Source organism: Lipotes vexillifer, unplaced genomic scaffold (genome assembly GCF_000442215.2).
Source record: "Lipotes vexillifer unplaced genomic scaffold, Lipotes_vexillifer_v1.1 scaffold717, whole genome shotgun sequence".
Taxonomy (NCBI): domain Eukaryota; kingdom Metazoa; phylum Chordata; class Mammalia; order Artiodactyla; family Lipotidae; genus Lipotes; species Lipotes vexillifer.
Genome location: NW_006798707.1, coordinates 2682557 through 2699433, shown reverse-complemented (window position 1 = coordinate 2699433; position 16877 = coordinate 2682557). Strand labels below are relative to the sequence as shown.

At 38.9% G+C, this 16877-nt stretch overlaps 1 protein-coding gene across 1 annotated transcript in view; it reads right to left on the bottom strand.

Moving 5' to 3' along the window:
• SPDYA (speedy/RINGO cell cycle regulator family member A) overlaps window positions 1-16877 on the bottom strand; it is a 36026-nt gene that overhangs the window by 5858 nt on the left and 13291 nt on the right. The window contains exons 5-6 of the mRNA XM_007470871.1: window positions 16216-16387; window positions 8102-8399 (exon numbers count right to left, since the gene is read on the bottom strand). Of these exons, the coding sequence (XP_007470933.1) occupies window positions 8102-8399; window positions 16216-16387 (470 nt within the window). The remainder of the gene's footprint in view (window positions 1-8101; window positions 8400-16215; window positions 16388-16877) is intronic.

Below are 16877 nucleotides of genomic sequence, written 5' to 3'. Positions count from 1 at the left end.
TTTTTGTTCTAGTTCTGTAAAAAATGCCATTGGTAATTTCATAGGGATTGCATTGAATCTGTAGATTGCTTTGGGTAGTATAGTCATTTTCACAATATTGATTCTTCCAATCCAAGAACATGGTATATCTCTCCATCTGTTGGTATCATCTTTAATTTCTTTCATCAGTGTCTTATAGTTTTCTGCATACAGGTCTTTTGTCTCCCTAGGTAGGTTTATTCCTAGGTATTTTATTCTTTTTGTTGCTATGGTAAATGGGAGTGTTCCCTTAATTTCTCTTTCAGATTTTTCATCATTAGTGTATAGGACTGCAAGAAATTTCTGTGCATTAATTTTGTATGCTGCAACTTTACTAAATTCATTGATTAGTTCTAGTAGTTTTCTGGTGGCATCTTTAGGATTCTCTATGTATAGTATCATGTCATCTGCAAACAGTGTCAGTTTTGCTTCTGTTTTTCCAATTTGTATTCCTTTTATTTCTTTTTCTTCGCTGATTGCCATGGCTAGGACTTCCAAAACTATGTTGAATAACAGTGGCAAGAGTGGACATCCTTGTCTTGTTCCTGATCTTAGAGGAAATGCTTTCAGTTTTTCACCATTGAGAACGATGTTTGCTGTGGGTTTGTCATAGATGGCCTTTATTATGTTGAGGTAGGTTCCCTCTATGCCCACTTTCTGGAGGGTTTTTATTATAAATGGGTGTTGAATTTCTCAAAAGCTTTTTCTGCATCTATTGAGATGATCCTATGGTTTTTATTCTTCAATTTGTTAATATGGTGTACCACATTGATTGATTAACATATATTGAAGACTCCTTGCATCCCTGGGATAAATCCCACTTGATCATGGTGTATGATCCTTTTAATGTGTTGTTGGATTCTGCTTGATAGTATTATGTTGAGGATTTTTGCGTCTATATTCATCAGTGATATTGGTCTATAATTTTCTTTTTTTGTAGTATCTTTTTCTGGTTTTGGTGTCAGGGTGATGGTGGCCTCATAGATGAGTTTGGGAGTGTTCCTTCCTCCTCAGTTCTTTAGAAGAGTTTGAGAAGGATGGGTGTTAGCTCTTCTGTAAATGTTTCATAGAATTCACCTGTGAAGCCATCTGGTCCTAGACTTTTGTTTGTTGGAAGATTTTTAATCACAGTTTCAATTTCATGACTTGTGATTGGTCTGTTCATATTTTCTATTTCTTCCTGGTTCAGTCTTGTAAGGTTATACCTTTCTAAGAATTTGCCCATTTCTTCCAGGTTGTCCATTTTATTGGCATAGAGTTGCTTGTAATAGTCTCTTAGGATGCTTTGTATTTCTGTGGTGTCTGTTGTAACTTCTCCTTTTTCATTTCTAATTTTATTGATTTGAGTCCTCTCCCTCTTTTTCTTGATGAGTCTGACTAATGGTTTATCAATTTTCTTTATGTTCTCAAAGAACCAGCTTTTAGTTTTATTGATCTTTGCTATTGTTTTCTTTGTTTCCATTTCATTTATTTCTGCTCTGATCTTTATGATTTCTTTCCTTCTGCTAACTTTGGGTTTTGTTTGTTCTTCTTTCTTTACTTCCTTTAGGTGTAAGGTCAGATTGTTTGAGATTTTTCTTGTTTCTTGAGGTAGGCTTGTATAGCTATAAACGTCCCTCTTAGAACTGCTTTTGCTGCATCCCATAGGTTTTGGATCGTCGTGTTTTCATTGTCATTTGTCTCTAGGTATTTTTTGATTTCTTCTTTGATTTCTTCAGGGATCTCTTGGTTATTTAGTAACGTATTGTTTAGCCTCACGTGTGTGTGTCTTTTTTACGTTTTTTTCCCTGTAATTCATTTCTAATCTCATAGCGTTGTGGTCAGAAAAGATGCTTGATATGATTCCAATTTTCTTAAATTAACTGAGGCTTGATTTGTGACCCAAGATGTGATCTATCTTGGAGAATGTTCTGTGCACACTTGAGAAGAAAGTGTAATCTGCTGTTTTTGGATGGAATGTCCTATAAATATCAGTTAAATCTATCTGGTCTATTGTGTCATTTAAAGCTTGTGTTTCCTTATTTACTTTCATTTTGGATGATCTGTCCATTGGTGTAAGTGAGGTGTTACAGTCCCCCACTAGTAGTGTGTTACTGTCGATTTCCTCTTTTATAGCTGTTAGCAGTTGCCTTATGTATTGAGGTGCGCCTATGTTGGGTGCATATACATTTATAATTGTTATATCTTCTTCTTTGATTGATCCTTTGATCATTATGTAGTGTCCTTCCTTGTCTCTTGTAACATTCTTTATTTTAAAGTCTATTTTATCTGATATGAGTATTGCTACTTCAGCTTTCTTTTGATTTCCAGTTGCATGGAATATCTTTTTCCATCTCCTCACTTTCAGTCTGTATGTGTCCCTAGGTCTGAAGTGGGTATCTTGTGGACAGCATATATATGGGTCTTGTTTTTGTATCCATTCAGCCAGCCTGTGTCTTTTGGTTGGAGCATTTAATCCATTCACGTTTAAGTTAATTATCGATATGTATGTTCCTATAACCATTTTCTTAATTGTTTTGGGCTTGCTTTTGTAGGTCCTTTTCTTCTCTTGTGTTTCCCACTTTGAAAAGTTCCTTTAGCATTTGTTGTTGAGCTGGTTTGGTGGTGCTGAATTCTCTTAGCTTTTGCTTGTCTGTAAAGCTTTTGATTTCTCCATAGAATCTGAATGAGATCCTTGCCGAGTAGAGTAATCTTGGCTGTAGGTTCTTCCCTTTCATTACTCTAAGTATATCATGCCACTCCCTTCTGTCTTGTAGGGTTTCTGCTGAGAAATCAGCTGTTAACCTTATGGGAGTTCCCTTGTATGTTATTTGTCATTTTTCCCTTGCTGCTTTCAATAATTTTTCTTTGTCTTTAATTTTTGCCAATTTGATTACTGTGTGTCTCGGTGTGTTCCTCCTTGGGTTTATCCTGTATGGGACTCGCTGCACTTCCTGGACTTGGGTAGCTATTTCCTTTCCTGCGTTAGGGAAGTTTTCGACTATAATGTCTTCAAATATTTCCTCTGGTCTTTTTTCTCTCTCTTTCCTTCTGGGACCCCTATAATGCAAATGTTGTTGTGTTTAACGTTGTTGCAGAGGTCTCTTAGGCTGTCTTCATTTCTTTTCATTCTTTTTTCTTTTTTCTGTTCCACAGCAGTGAATTCCACCATTCTGTCTTCCAGGTCAGTTATCCGTTCTTCTGCCTCAGTTATTCTGCTGCTGATTCCTTCTAGTGTATTTTTCATTTCAGTTATTGTATTGTTCATCTCTGTTTGTTTGTTCTTTAATTCTTCTAGGTCTTTGTTAAACCTTTCTTGCATCTTCTCGATCTTTGCCTCCATTCTTTTTCCGAGGTCCTGGATCATCTTCACTATCATCATTCTGAATTCTTTTTCTGGAAGGTTGCTTATCTCCACTTCATTTAGTTGTTTTTCTGGGGTTTTATCTTGTTCCTTCATGTGGTACATAGCCCTCTGCCTTTTCATCTTGTCTGTCTCTCTGTGAATGTAGTTTTTGTTCCACAGGCTGCAGGATTGTAGTTCTTCTTGCTTCTGCTGTCTGCCCTCTGGTGGATGAGGCTGTCTAAGAGGCTTGTGCAAATTTCCTGATGGGAAGGACTGGTGGTGGGCAGAGCTCAGTAAAATTTTAATCCACTTGACTACTGATGGGTGGGTCTGGGTTCCCTCCCTGTTGGTTGTTTGGCCTGAGGCAACCCAACACTGGAGCCTACCTGGGCTCTTTGGTGGGGCTAATGGCAGACTCTGGGAGGGCTCACTCCAAGGAGTACTTCCCAGAACTTCTGCTGCCAGTGTCCTTGTCCCCATGGTGAGCCACAGCCACCCCCCACCTCTGCAGGAGACCCTCCAACACTAGCAGGTAGGTCTGGTTCAGTCTCCCCTGGGGTCACTGCTCCTTCCCCTGGGTCCCAATGCACACACTACTTTGTGTGTGCCCTCCAAGAGTGGAGTCTCTTTCTCGCCCAGTCCTGTTGAAGTCCTGCGATCAAATCCCGCTAGCCTTCAAAGTCTGATTCTCTAGGAATTCCTCCTCCCGTTGCCAGACCCCCAGGTTAGGAAGCCTGACGTGGGGCTCAGAACCTTCACTCCAGTGGGTGGACTTCTGTAGTATAAGTGTTCTCCAGTCTGTGAGTCACCCACCCAGCAGTTATGGGGTTTGATTTTACTGTGATTGCGCCCCTCCTACTGTCTCATTGTGGGTTATCCTTTGTCTTTGGATGTGGGGTATCTTTTTTGGTGAGTTCCAGTGTCTTCCTGTCAATGATTGTCCAGCAGCTAGTTGTGATTCTGGTGTTCTCACAAGAGGGAGTGAGAGCACATCCTTCTACTCCGCCATCTTGGTTCAGGGCCAGGGACTTTGTTCTTAATGCTTTCACCAATTCTTTAGTCCTTAGCAATCTGCTAGAAGACTTCTGTGGCAGCTTATTTTCACTACTGAAGGCAGGATTTCATCAAAGGGGGTAGCAAAGCATCATAGGAATTCAGGCTATAGTAGAGTCAAACCTGGGTTCAAGTGTCACTCTCTCAGTCATCTTGGGCAAATGATTTAACCTCTCTAAGCCTCTGTTTCCTTATGTACAAAGTGGAGATACTAGTATTTACCTTGGGGTTGGCTGTGAATATTAAGTGAGGTTATGAATGTAAAATCCTTAACACATTGCATGGAACATTTTAAGTATCTAACAAATCTTACCAGTTATGAGGATCAAAGACTGTAGGCAAAGGGGCTAGGAGAGAGGGGAAGGATGCTAAAAGGAAACTCTTATCATTTAGCCTATGATAGACCCTATTTACTTTCAAATATGAGTGAACAAATAAAGATGCTTGGAGGTGTTACAAGGGAAGAGACTATACTGTCAGTCAAATTTGTTCAGTGATTACTATGGCCAGGGAATGGAACAGAAATAGGCAAGACCCGTACCTTCAGGAGTCTTAAGAGTCTAGTTTCTCAGTAAAACTTCAGTAGCCACTGCTAATCTCATAAGAATGTGGTAAAAATAAATAGGTGAAACTCTGAAGTAATGTGGGTCTCATTATAGAATTAGAACCATAAGAAATCTGCCAGTCCCATCTTCAGATGGGTGAAATTCTGGGACAAAGGCATTATAAGAAGTAAAAAGGATCACTGCTGGTAGAATGTCATTCTGGTTCTGTTTCAAATTCAGAAATGTCAGAGAAGTACTCAACCTTTATAAATAATTAAATGAAAATTAGGGTGTGGTTGACAAAGTATTTCCAGTTCATGCGATTATTTTCAAATTAATATAAAATACCATTGTTCAAAACCACTTAAATCCCAACAAAAAAGAAATATGCAAATAAATTGTGGTATTTATAGCATGTCATGACTAAAAATCAGGTGTTTTTTTTTTTTTTTTTTGTGGGACGCGGGCCTCTCACTGCTGTGGCCTCTCCCGTTGCGGAGCACAGGCTCCGGACGCGCAGGCTCAGCGGCCATGGCTCACGGGCCAGCCGCTCCGCGGCATGTGGGATCTTCCCGGACCGGGGCACGAACCCGTGTCCCCTGCATCGGCAGGCGGACTCTCAGCCACTGCGCCACCAGGGAAGCCCTAAAAATCAGGTTTTCAAAGACTGAATAATGACATCGGGAAATGCTTTATGGTAAGTGAAAAAAAAAGCAAGCATAGATACAGTATGGTTCTATTTTTTTTAAATAGAAAATAGAAATAGAAAAGTGTATAGTATTACAAAGCTATAGTAATCAAAACAGTATGGTATTGGCATAAAAACAGACACGTAGATCAGTGGAACAGAATGGAGAGCCCAGAGATAAACGCACACATATGGTTAATTTATGACAAAGAAGTCAAAAATATATTGGGAAAAGATAGTCTCTTCAATAAATGGGGTTGGAAAAACTGGACAGCCACATGTGAAAGACTGAAACTGGACCACTATCTTTCACCATGCACAAAAATTAATTCAAAATGGATTAAAGACTTGAATGTAAGACCTGAAACCACAAAACTCCTAGAAGAAACAGTGGGTAAGGTCCTTGACATTGGTCTTGGCAACTGTTTTTTGGATTTCACACCAAAAGTAAAGGCAACAAATGCAAAAATAAACAGTGGGACTACATCAAACTAAAAAGCTTCTGTACAGTATAGGAAACCATCAACAAAATGAAAAGGCAACCTACCAAATGGGAGAAAATATTTGCAAATCATGTATCTGACAAGGGGGTTAATATCCAAAATATATAAAGAACTCATACAACTCAACAGAAAAGAAATCCAATTAAAAAATGGTCAGGGCTTCCCTGGTGGTGCAGTGGTTGAGAGTCTGTCTGCTGATGCAGGGGACATGGGTTCGTGCCCTGGTCCGGGAAGATCCCACATGCCACGGAGCAGCTAGGCCCGTGAGCCATGGCCGCTGAGCCTGCGCGTCCGGAGCCTGTGCTCTGTAACGGGAGAGGCCACAGCAGTGAGAGGCCTGCGGAACGCAAAAAAAAAAAAAAAAAAAAAAAGGGCAGAGGAAATGAATAGACATTTTTCCAGAGAAGACATACAAGTGTACAACAGGTACATGAAAAGGTGTTCAACATCACTAATTAGTAGGGAAATACAAATTAAAACCACAATGAGATATCATCTCCCACCTGTTAGAATGGCTGTTAACAAGAAATAACAAGTGTTGGTGAGGATGTGGAGAAAAGGGAACACTTGTGCCTTGTTGGATGCAGCCACTATGTACAACAGTATGGCGGTTCCTAAAAAAGTTAAAAATAGAACTACCATATGTTCCAGCAATTCCACTTCTGGGTATTATCTGAAGGAAACAAAATCACTATCTTGAAAAGATACCTGCACACCTACACCTATGTTCAGTGCAGCATTATTTGCAATACTCAAGACATGAAATGGAAACAAGTGTCCATCAGTGGATGAATGGATAAAGAAAATGTGACTATCTTTTTATCTATCTATCTATCTATATCTTAAAAAAGAAGGAAATCCTGCCATTTGTGACAACATGGATGGAACTTGAGGGCATTGTGCTAAGTGAAATAAGTGAGACAGAGAAAGGCAAATACTGTGTGATCTCACTTATAATATGTGAAATCTAAAAAAAGCTGAACTCAGGACTTCCCTGGTGGTCCAGTGGTTATAAATCCACCTTCCAATGCAGGGGATGTGGGTTCGATCCCTGGTCAGGGAACTAAGATCCCACATGCCACGGGGCGACTGAGCCTGTGCACTCTGGAGCCTGTGCACCACAACTAGAGAGAAGCCTGCCCACCGCAACGAAGAGCCCGCACGCTGCAACTAAGACCCAACACAGCCTAAATAAATATTAAACAAAAATGAAAAATAAATTTAAAAACCTGAACTCATAGATACACCACCAAATGGTGGTTGCCAGAGGAGGCGGGGAGGCAGGGGGAGTGGGTGAAGGTAGTGGAAAGTACAAATTTCCAGTAATAAGATAAATAAGTTCTGGGGATATAATCTACAGCATGGTGACTATAGTTAACAAGATTGTGTAAGTTAACAAGATTGTGTATTTGAGAGTTGCTAAGAGAGTGTATCTTAAAAGTTCTCATCACAAGAAAAAAAACAGTTAACTGTGTGGTGATGGATGTTAACTAAATTTATTGTGTTAATCATTATGTTATACACCTAAAACTAATACAGTGTTATATGTCAATTTTATCCCAATTTTAAAAAGTGTGTAAAAGAAACCAAGTTAATTACTGATAAAGCTGCATGGTGAGATTACAAGTAAATTTATTCTCTTCTTAAAACTTCTTTTGAATAAAATAAACATTTCAAAGAAAATGCTTCAGGCTCTTAAAATACTTGAGATCTATGGTGAATTAGGTTTCAGTTTAACAAAAGTCACATTAAAAATCTCTTAGTTTAGGTAAGCTACCACAAAACAATACCAAGACAAAAAGTAGTACTTGAAAAGGGGAAAACTTTCAATACTACTTTAACTCATATTGTTGTAGTATATAAATAATTATGTACTCCTGCCTATAAGGACTGACTACTGGTCAATAGATAACTTGGATTTATTAATAACATTCATAGATCTAATTCTGACATATCTCTTAAGTCATACCTTGAGAACAGCTATAAGCTTGAGAAGGGTCAACTATTATGTCCATTGGGAATGAGTTGTGTGATTCCTGAGAATGTTTCTCCACCACCTCTGCTGTATCACTGGATGAAGATGATGATGAAGACAATCCCAGTCTAACGTATCTTCCTTTTCTACCACAGAGTGAACAATCTACCGGTGTGGCACTAGGTCCCCGGGGCAGTTGAACTTCATCTCTTTGGTAGTTTCTAACAGCTCCACTGTGATGCACAGAGCGTTCTCGTTGCCATATATAATGGGTTGGAGCAATGGCCATAACCTGTGGTGGAAAGCTTTCTTTTAGAATTTTAATAAGATTTTAAAATTTAGTAAAATTAAGAACAAAAATTATAAATCAAGAACAAGCTACCTGTAAAACTAGATCTAAAAATCTGTCACCGATTTTTTTTAGAAAAAAAGCATTTCCAGATAAGGCAATATTACCCATAAAGTGATTCATTGCTTGGATCTGTAAGATAATAATTGATAATGTATTTAAATTATTTCAAACAGGAAATAGAACCGAAGCAACCTTCCAGGTTTTTCTGGATATTATAGGTTTGGGAAAAATAATAGTCCAAAACAATACATAATTCTCTGGAATGTACTGGGTTGGAAACAATATTTTTAATTGAGGTTTCCAGGTATGTATGTTAGGCTAATCTTAACATGTTTGCAATCACAGCAAGAGATATGGTGAATGAAAACACAGGTAGGGTGCTTAACCTCTGGGTTCCTATTCTCTTGTCTGTGGTATGGAGAGAATAATGGTGTCTATTGCAGAGGGTTGTTGCAAGGATTAGATGAGGGATTATTCAGAAAGTACTCAAGATTCCGTACTACCTCTCAGGCATTGTTCTCTAAGGTCGGTTAGAGAACACACTGCCTTTAGAGTCAGGATAGACTTAGTTTCTTATTTTGTCTCTGCCACTTCCTAGTTGTATGATACTTTGCAAGTTACTTAACCTTTCTGAGCCTCAATATCTTCATATGGAAAACTGGGGATACCATCTGCCTCATAGGACTGTCCTGAAGGTTAAATATGTGTAAAATCCTTATCACATAGTAAACATCTGGCGAATGATAGCCATTTAAGACAAGCTAGCGAAGTGTACCTACCTGCTGACCTCATGGTGTCTAAAACTTCTAAACAGAATGTTAGAATGTTACTTCTAAGCAAAAATGTTTAGTTGCGGTTATCAGTGACCCAAGGTAAATGAGAATTGTAGAATTTGAGAGCTAGACAGTGCTTTAAAAAAAATTATTCAAGTATCTAGACAAAATTATTATTCAAAAAAGACAGACAGTGCTTTATTAATTGCCTAGACGAGTGATTTTCAAACTGGTTTGAGGAGCCGTAGGTTTCACAGACAACATTAGGGGTCGCAGGAGGGGCTAAGGGAAGACACAGCAGGTGGAAGACCTCAATTGTGTGTAAAATTTTGTTTGGAAAGAAGGCTTTTGCTGTTAAGAATGAAAACCTTAAAACTCCCAGATTAAAGCTGATTCCCTCAGAAAATAGGGTTATTGTGCCTCCCCCAAGACAATGCATGAAGAATACTAGCAACCCTAATTTTTAAAGTGTACTTAGGATTGGATTTATTTTATAATCTACTTAAATCCTTCAAAACAGTTTTCAACCAAAGACATGTAATAAAGTTATATATCTTTTAAAAGGTAGAAGTAAATAAAGATATTAACTCTAAATATTACACATTTCTATGCCAGTGTAAAACTAGGTGCAGAGATACCCAAGGTGAGGAAGTAGAATATCAAATTTTCTTATTCCTTCCATATTTATCTACTATTTTTCTCAATATTTCTGTTTTTATTGCTCATGTCTGGAATGTCCTTTCCCTTTGTCTTAGTATTTCTTTTCCTTCAATTCCCAACATAAGTCCCACCTTTCTAGAAACTCCAGCTTTCAGATTTTCTTGTTTTATTATTAACGCTATATTAGGACTCAGCGTGTAAATGTTAGCACTCAGATGTACCTTTTTTTTTTTTTTTTTTTGAGGTACGCGGGCCTCTCACTGTTGTGGCCTCTCCCATTGCGGAGCACAGGCTCCGGACGCGCAGGCTCAGTGGCCATGGCTCACAGGCCCAGCTGCTCCGCGGCATGTGGGATCTTCCCGGACCGGGGCATGAACCCATGTCCCCTGCATTGGCCCCAGATGTACCTTTTTATGCATGTAACCTATTCTGCCAAAAGCCCCCTCTGGACAGGAATAGTTTCTCATACACCTCTTTCAAATGCCTTGTCCACAATATTATGCAGTCATTAAATAATTTTTAATGATAGATGAAAATATTTAAGAATTAGAGGCCACTAACATTATGAGCCTTCAGCAATATGATTTTTGTAGGAATCCTATATAGCAAAGTCTGGTGAAAAGAGCAGAGGGAAATATGAAGTAAAGGGCACAATATAGATTTGGTACTGTTCTTTCTGCAATAAGCTAGGCATTGTAGTCTCTCCACATGTTAACCCACCTAGAAAAATGCATGCACACTTACCTATTATGCTATTTAATTCCTGAGATAACATAATATAAGTGCATTTTCTAAACTAACCAACATAAGAGATGGAGGCTAGATGTCAGAGAAAACAGAACACTGGGAAGCCATTAGATGTGAAGTCAAGTTCTGGCTCTGCCACTTAACTGATATACGATCTTGAGTAAATCTCAACCTCCTTGGTCCTCACAAGTATTTTTGTAAGGATAAGAAGATAATTTATATGAAAATTAAATTTGTAAAGCACAATGCAAGTGTATAGTATAATTACTGTAAGCCAGTTTGTGGCTACTATCATAACTTGAGTTTATTTTAGGATATGTGACTAAAAAATGGGTTGACAGTATGCCAGTACTGGACTCTTAATAACAAATGCATAGAAAACTAAATTTCTAACAGCATGTCTTGCTACTATAATGCAGCAAACTTCAGGGCAAGGATGATGTAATACTTCTTTATAATAAACCTCCACAACACTGAACTTAATGTCTTACTCATAAATTAGCTGTTAAATGAATACTTAAAAGAACAGGATAAAACCTACTAGGTAATTTCTTTTTCTGTACACCAACATGATTCAAATGTACCTGGTTGGAACAACCAAAAAAAAAATCTTTATCTAGCTTATCTATCTAGATAAGGGTCAATGCTAGGTGAGCTCGGTAAAGAATTATTTTTTGGAGGGCTCCCCTCGTGGCGCAGTGGTTGAGAATCTGCCTGCTAATGCAGGGGACACAGGTTCGAGCCCTGGTCTGGGAGGATCCCACATGCCGCGGAGCAACTAGGCCTGTGAGTCACGAGTACTGAGCCTGTGCGTCTGGAGCCTGTGCTCCGCAACAAGAGAGGCTGCGATAGTGAGAGGCCTGCGCACCGCGTTGAAGAGTGGCCCCCGCTTGCCACAACTAGAGAAAGCCCTCGCACAGAAACGAAGACCCAACACAGCAAAAATAAATAAATTAATTAATAAATTCCTACCCCCAACATCCAAAAAAAATAAAAGAATTGTTTTTTTTAATTTATTTTTGGCTGCATTGTTGCTGCACACAGGCTTTCTCTAGTTGCGGCGAGTGGGGGCTACTCTTCGTTGTGGTGCACAGGCTTCTCATTGCGGTGGCTTCTCTTTGCTGCAGAGCACAGGCTCTAGGCATGCGGGCTTCAGTAGTTGTGGCACATGGGCTTAGTTGCTCCGCGGCATGTGGGATCTTCCCAGACTAGGGCTCGAACCCATGTCCCCCACACTGGCAGGCGGATTCTTAACCGCTGCACCACCAGGGAAGCCCAAGAATTGTTTTATAGTTTTGTTTATTTTAAAAAAAGTTTTTAATCAAGTATAGTTGATCTACAATGTTTCAGGTGTACAGCAAAGTGATTCAGTTATATATTTTTTCAGATTCTCTTCCATTATTGGTTACTACAAGATATTGAATATAGTTCCCTGTGCTATACATTAGGTCCTTGTTGTTGTTTGTCTTCATAGATAAGAAGGTATGAATATGAAAAAGAATCAGAAGCTTTAAGTTCCATTCATTCTGTCAGTCAGCTATATTTACTGAGCGCCTACAAGTCAGGCACTGTTACTGCATTCCTCTCTCCCTTCATCCCCAGGCAACCACTTTCTGTCACTTTGGATTATATATTCTTCACAGTTGATATAGATGAAACCATACAATATGTGGTCCTTTGGGGACTGGCTTCTTTCATTTAGCATAATGTTTTCAGGGTTCATCCACTTTGTAACATGTATCAATACTTTATTTAATTGTCAAGTAATATATCATTGTATAGATATTTTGTCGATCCATTAATTAGCTGCTGGACATTTCGACTGTTTTCACAACTATTGACTATTATGAATAAGGCTGCTTGCTATGAACATTCATGCACAAGTTTTTGTGTGGACATAGTTTTCATTTCTTTTGAGTATAAAACTAGGAGTGGAATTGCCAGGTCATATGGTAACTCTGTTTAGCATTTTGAGGAAATGCCAGACTGTTTTCCAAAGCAACTACATGATTTTACAATCCCACCAGAAGTGTATAAGGATTCCAATTTCTCCACATCCTTATCAATACTTGTTATTGTCTTTTTTTAAAAAAATTATAGTCATCCTAGTGGGTGTAAGGTGATATCTCCTTGTGTTTTTGAGTTTGCATTTTTCTGATGGCTAATGATGTTGAGCATCTTTTCATGTGCTTTTTTGCCCATCTGAATATCTTTTTTGAAGAAATACATATTCAGATCCTTTGCCCTTTAAAAAATTGGGTTGTCTCTTTAATACTGAGTTGTAAGAGCTGTTTATATATTTTAGATATAAGTGCCTTATAAAACAGATGATTTGCAAAATTTTTCTTCCAGTTTGTGGGTTGTCTCTTCACTTTCTTAATGGTGTCCTTTGAAGAACAAAAGTTTAAAATTTTGATGATGTCCATTTTATCTATAGTTCCTATTCTTGCTTGTGCTTCTGGTATTATATCTAAGAAACCTAATCCAAGGTCATGAAGATGTAACCCCTATGTTTTAAGATTTTTATAGTTTTTAGCTCTTAAATTTAGGTCTTTGATCCATTTTGAGTTAGCTTTTTATATATAATATGGAGTAGGGGTCCAAGTGCTTTCTTTCGCACATGGACATCCAGTTCCAGCACAATTTGTTGATAAGATGATTCACTCCCCACTTAATTTTCTTGGTACCCTTGCCAAAAGTCAACTGGACTCTTCCATTTTTATTCCATTGAGGGAGTATAGGGTGGTAACGAACGGTTTCTCTGAGGTGATATTTAAGCAGAGTCCTGAATGAAGTGAGGAAGTGAAGCATATGAATTTCTGGGGGAAAGCATTCCCGGTAATATGAATGGCAAATGCAAAGACCCTGAGGTGGGAGTGTCCTTGGTGCATTTGAAGAATAGCAAGTAGGCCAGAGTGGTTGCTGTGAAATGAACAAGGATGGGAGATGAAGTGAGAGATAAAGGAGGAGAGTTGGCAGACCATGTGGATCCAAGGTAAGTACTTTGTGTCTTTTACTCTATGTGAGATGGGAAGCCTCTGGAGGCTTTTGAGTAAAGGAGACATGATTTGACTTTCTAAAAGATTTACTCTTTAAATCTGCTATGAAGAATAGACTATAGGGAAGAAAGATGGTAAGGGAGACTATTTGGAAAGTTATGACAATAGTTGAGGCAAGAGATGACAATTAAAGTAGGGTTTAGTGGTGGAGGTGGTGAGAAATGGTAGGATGCTGGATTTTCTTTAAGGTATAGATGTGGGAAAAAAAAGTCTAGGGTGACAGGTTTTTGGCCTGAACAACTAGAATGATGGTTACTATTTATTAGCATGTGGAAGATTGCAGGAGGATCAAGTGTAGAGGTCTATGTGGGGGAATCAAAAACTCAATTTTCAGCATGTTAAGTTTGAGGTATCTACTAGATAATGAAGCGTAAATTAAAAATTGGATATGCAGATCTGGAATTAGGAGAGAGATCTGTTAGTTCTCAGTGTTGAAGCCTTGAGAGACTTTTCTGTAAATCCCATTCCACAACTGACTTTCCAGGTGTCTAAAACTTTGTAGTCTCGTACACATACACCATTAAGCCACATAACTCTCTGTCTCTTTGTCTGGTGCCAGCAACTGAGGTAATTCCAGCTCCAGCAGAATAAAGTTGTTGCAGTTAAAATGATAGTCATTGTATTTTAGGAGTGGGTAAGCAACCTGCCATGAGGAAGCATTGCCTATCCCGGCCTCTTCTGCCTCCAGTGCCCGCTCCATGTACTTAGCTGAGTGTTCTACAGGGCTTGAAGCATTTACTTTGAAAAAATCAGAGTGTTCAAATAAGGCCCGCTATCACATCAAGGATGGCAACAGGTGCGCAAATTACCCACTCCTCACCTAGGGAGGTAGTGACAAAATATAACAAGACAGGACTTTTTCAATGCCCTGTAATTGGAATGAGTCCTTTAAATTCCTTAATGAGGATCCATTAATCTGGGGAGGTGGGTCATACATACCCAACTTTTCATATTTTTCTATTAAATATAATCTTGTAAAGACTTGGCCTGCTGCACAGTCCTCTAAGTTATTTTTGAATCCTTGCATTTCCAACATTCAACAATCCTAATCCACAAATATGCATAACTGCTATATCTTCATCTCATTAATAAATATAATTAACAAGGTTAATTCTGGGCAGAGTTCTGTGACACACCTCTGAAGTCTTCCCTCAGGTCTGACACTAATCCATTAATTGGTTCCTTTGGCCTGTAGTCATTAAACTAGATATGACTTCATTTTTTTTTTTTTGGCTGCGTTGGGTCTTTGTTGCTGCACGTGGGCTTTCTCTAGTTGCAGCGAGTGGGGACTACTCTTCTTTGCAGTGCGCAGGCTTCTCATTGCGGTGGCTTCTCTTGTTGCGGAGCACGGGCTCTAGGTGCGCAGGCTTCAACAGTTGCAGCATGCAGGCTCGGTAGTTGTGGCTACACGGGCCCTAGAGTACGCAGACTTCAGTAGTTGTAGCGTGTGGGCTCGGTAGTTGTGGCTCGTGGGCTCTAGAGCAGAGGTCCCCAACCTTTTTGGCACCAGGCACTGGTTTCATGGAAGATGATTTTTCCACTGGTCGGGGTGGATGGTTCTGGTGGTAGTGCGAGCAATGGGGAGCGGCAGACAAAGCTTCGCTCACTCCCCCACTGCTCACGTACTGCTGTGTTGCTCAGTTCCTAACAGGCTGTGGACCAGTACCAGGGTACCAGACCCCTGCTCTAGAGCGCAGGCTCAGTAGTTGTGGTGCATGGGCTTAGCTGCTCCACAGCATGTGGGATCTTCCCGGACCAGGTATTGAACCTGTGTCCCCTGCATTGGCAGGCGGATTCTTAACCACTGCGCCACCAGGGAAGTCCCATATGACTTCATTTAATTACAGCATTATCTAGCCCACATTTACCAAACTTCTTTGAACTAGCACTGCCTTATAGTGATCATTGCCTTCCATTTAATTTTCTACTCCAAATTTTTTTAGTTTGAAACATTAACTTTCTTTACTGAAAACCAGAACATTAGATAAAATAATCTTTTAACTTTTAGTGTCTTTCTGCTTTGTATTAATAGAATCTGGCATCAAGGAAACTTTATGTATGCTTTATGAAAAGAGGTATAGTTTTTAAACTTATTTTATACCATGTAGTTCACATTTAACCTTGGGAACTTGAAATTTTGAGACTTTAACAGAAATTATTTAATGGAAATTATTATTCAGCTCCAATGTTATTACCATGATGTATTTTGGAATGTGCATGCTATTCTTTCCCAATATACTGGTGATCTTTTTAGAGAAACACTCTAAAATAAAAATACTTTCTACAGAAGTAGGCTGCTCTGAAAAACAGAAATGACAATTTTTAATTATTGTGGTATAAAATTAAAACATCAACATTGTAATATAAAAGTTGTACTCATGGTAATCATCAAGGTTAATGGTTTACCCTTCATATACAAAAAAAGTGAAACATTAGAAGCACATTAAAAAACAAGACAAGGAAAACTACATAAAGAGAAGACAGAGATTATATATATAACGCATGTAAAACTCTTACCTCCTCACAGCATCGCCGGCTTACAATAGCCCTATAGTCAATTCTATCCCAGAGTTTGTCCCTTAACTTTAAGAAATCAGGGAATAATTTTCTCCAGTTTTTCCCTAAAGCCCATGGAAAAATTTCATATTTGGATTCTTCTTCATCTTCTTCAACTGTATTAGCCAGATACCTAGCAAAGAAGACCAACAACTCAAAAAAGAAATGGGTAAAGGACAGGAACAGACAGTTCTCACACACACACACACACACACACACACACACACACACACACACACCAACTTGTTTATAAACACATAAAAGATGTTCAACCTTATGCATGATTAAAGAAAGGTAGATCAAAAATAGAGATACAGTGAATTTTACCTTGTTGAGTTCTGGATACTTTTATATTCCTATCAGTCTTGAGCTTTGCTCTGGGATGCAGTTATATGGAAACGGTCTGATCCTTTCAAGTCTTGCTTTCATGATTTGTTAGGTGGATCTGGAGCAATATTCAGTCTAGGGCTAATTTCTCCCCACTAAGGCAAGATGTTCCTGAGTACTGTACTCAGTACTGAATTACTCAGTGTGAATTATAAGTTTTTTCAGTCTGGCTGGTGGGAACAGGCACTATTTCCAGCCCTGGGTGAATGTTAGTCACTGTGTTCCCCTATTCTTAC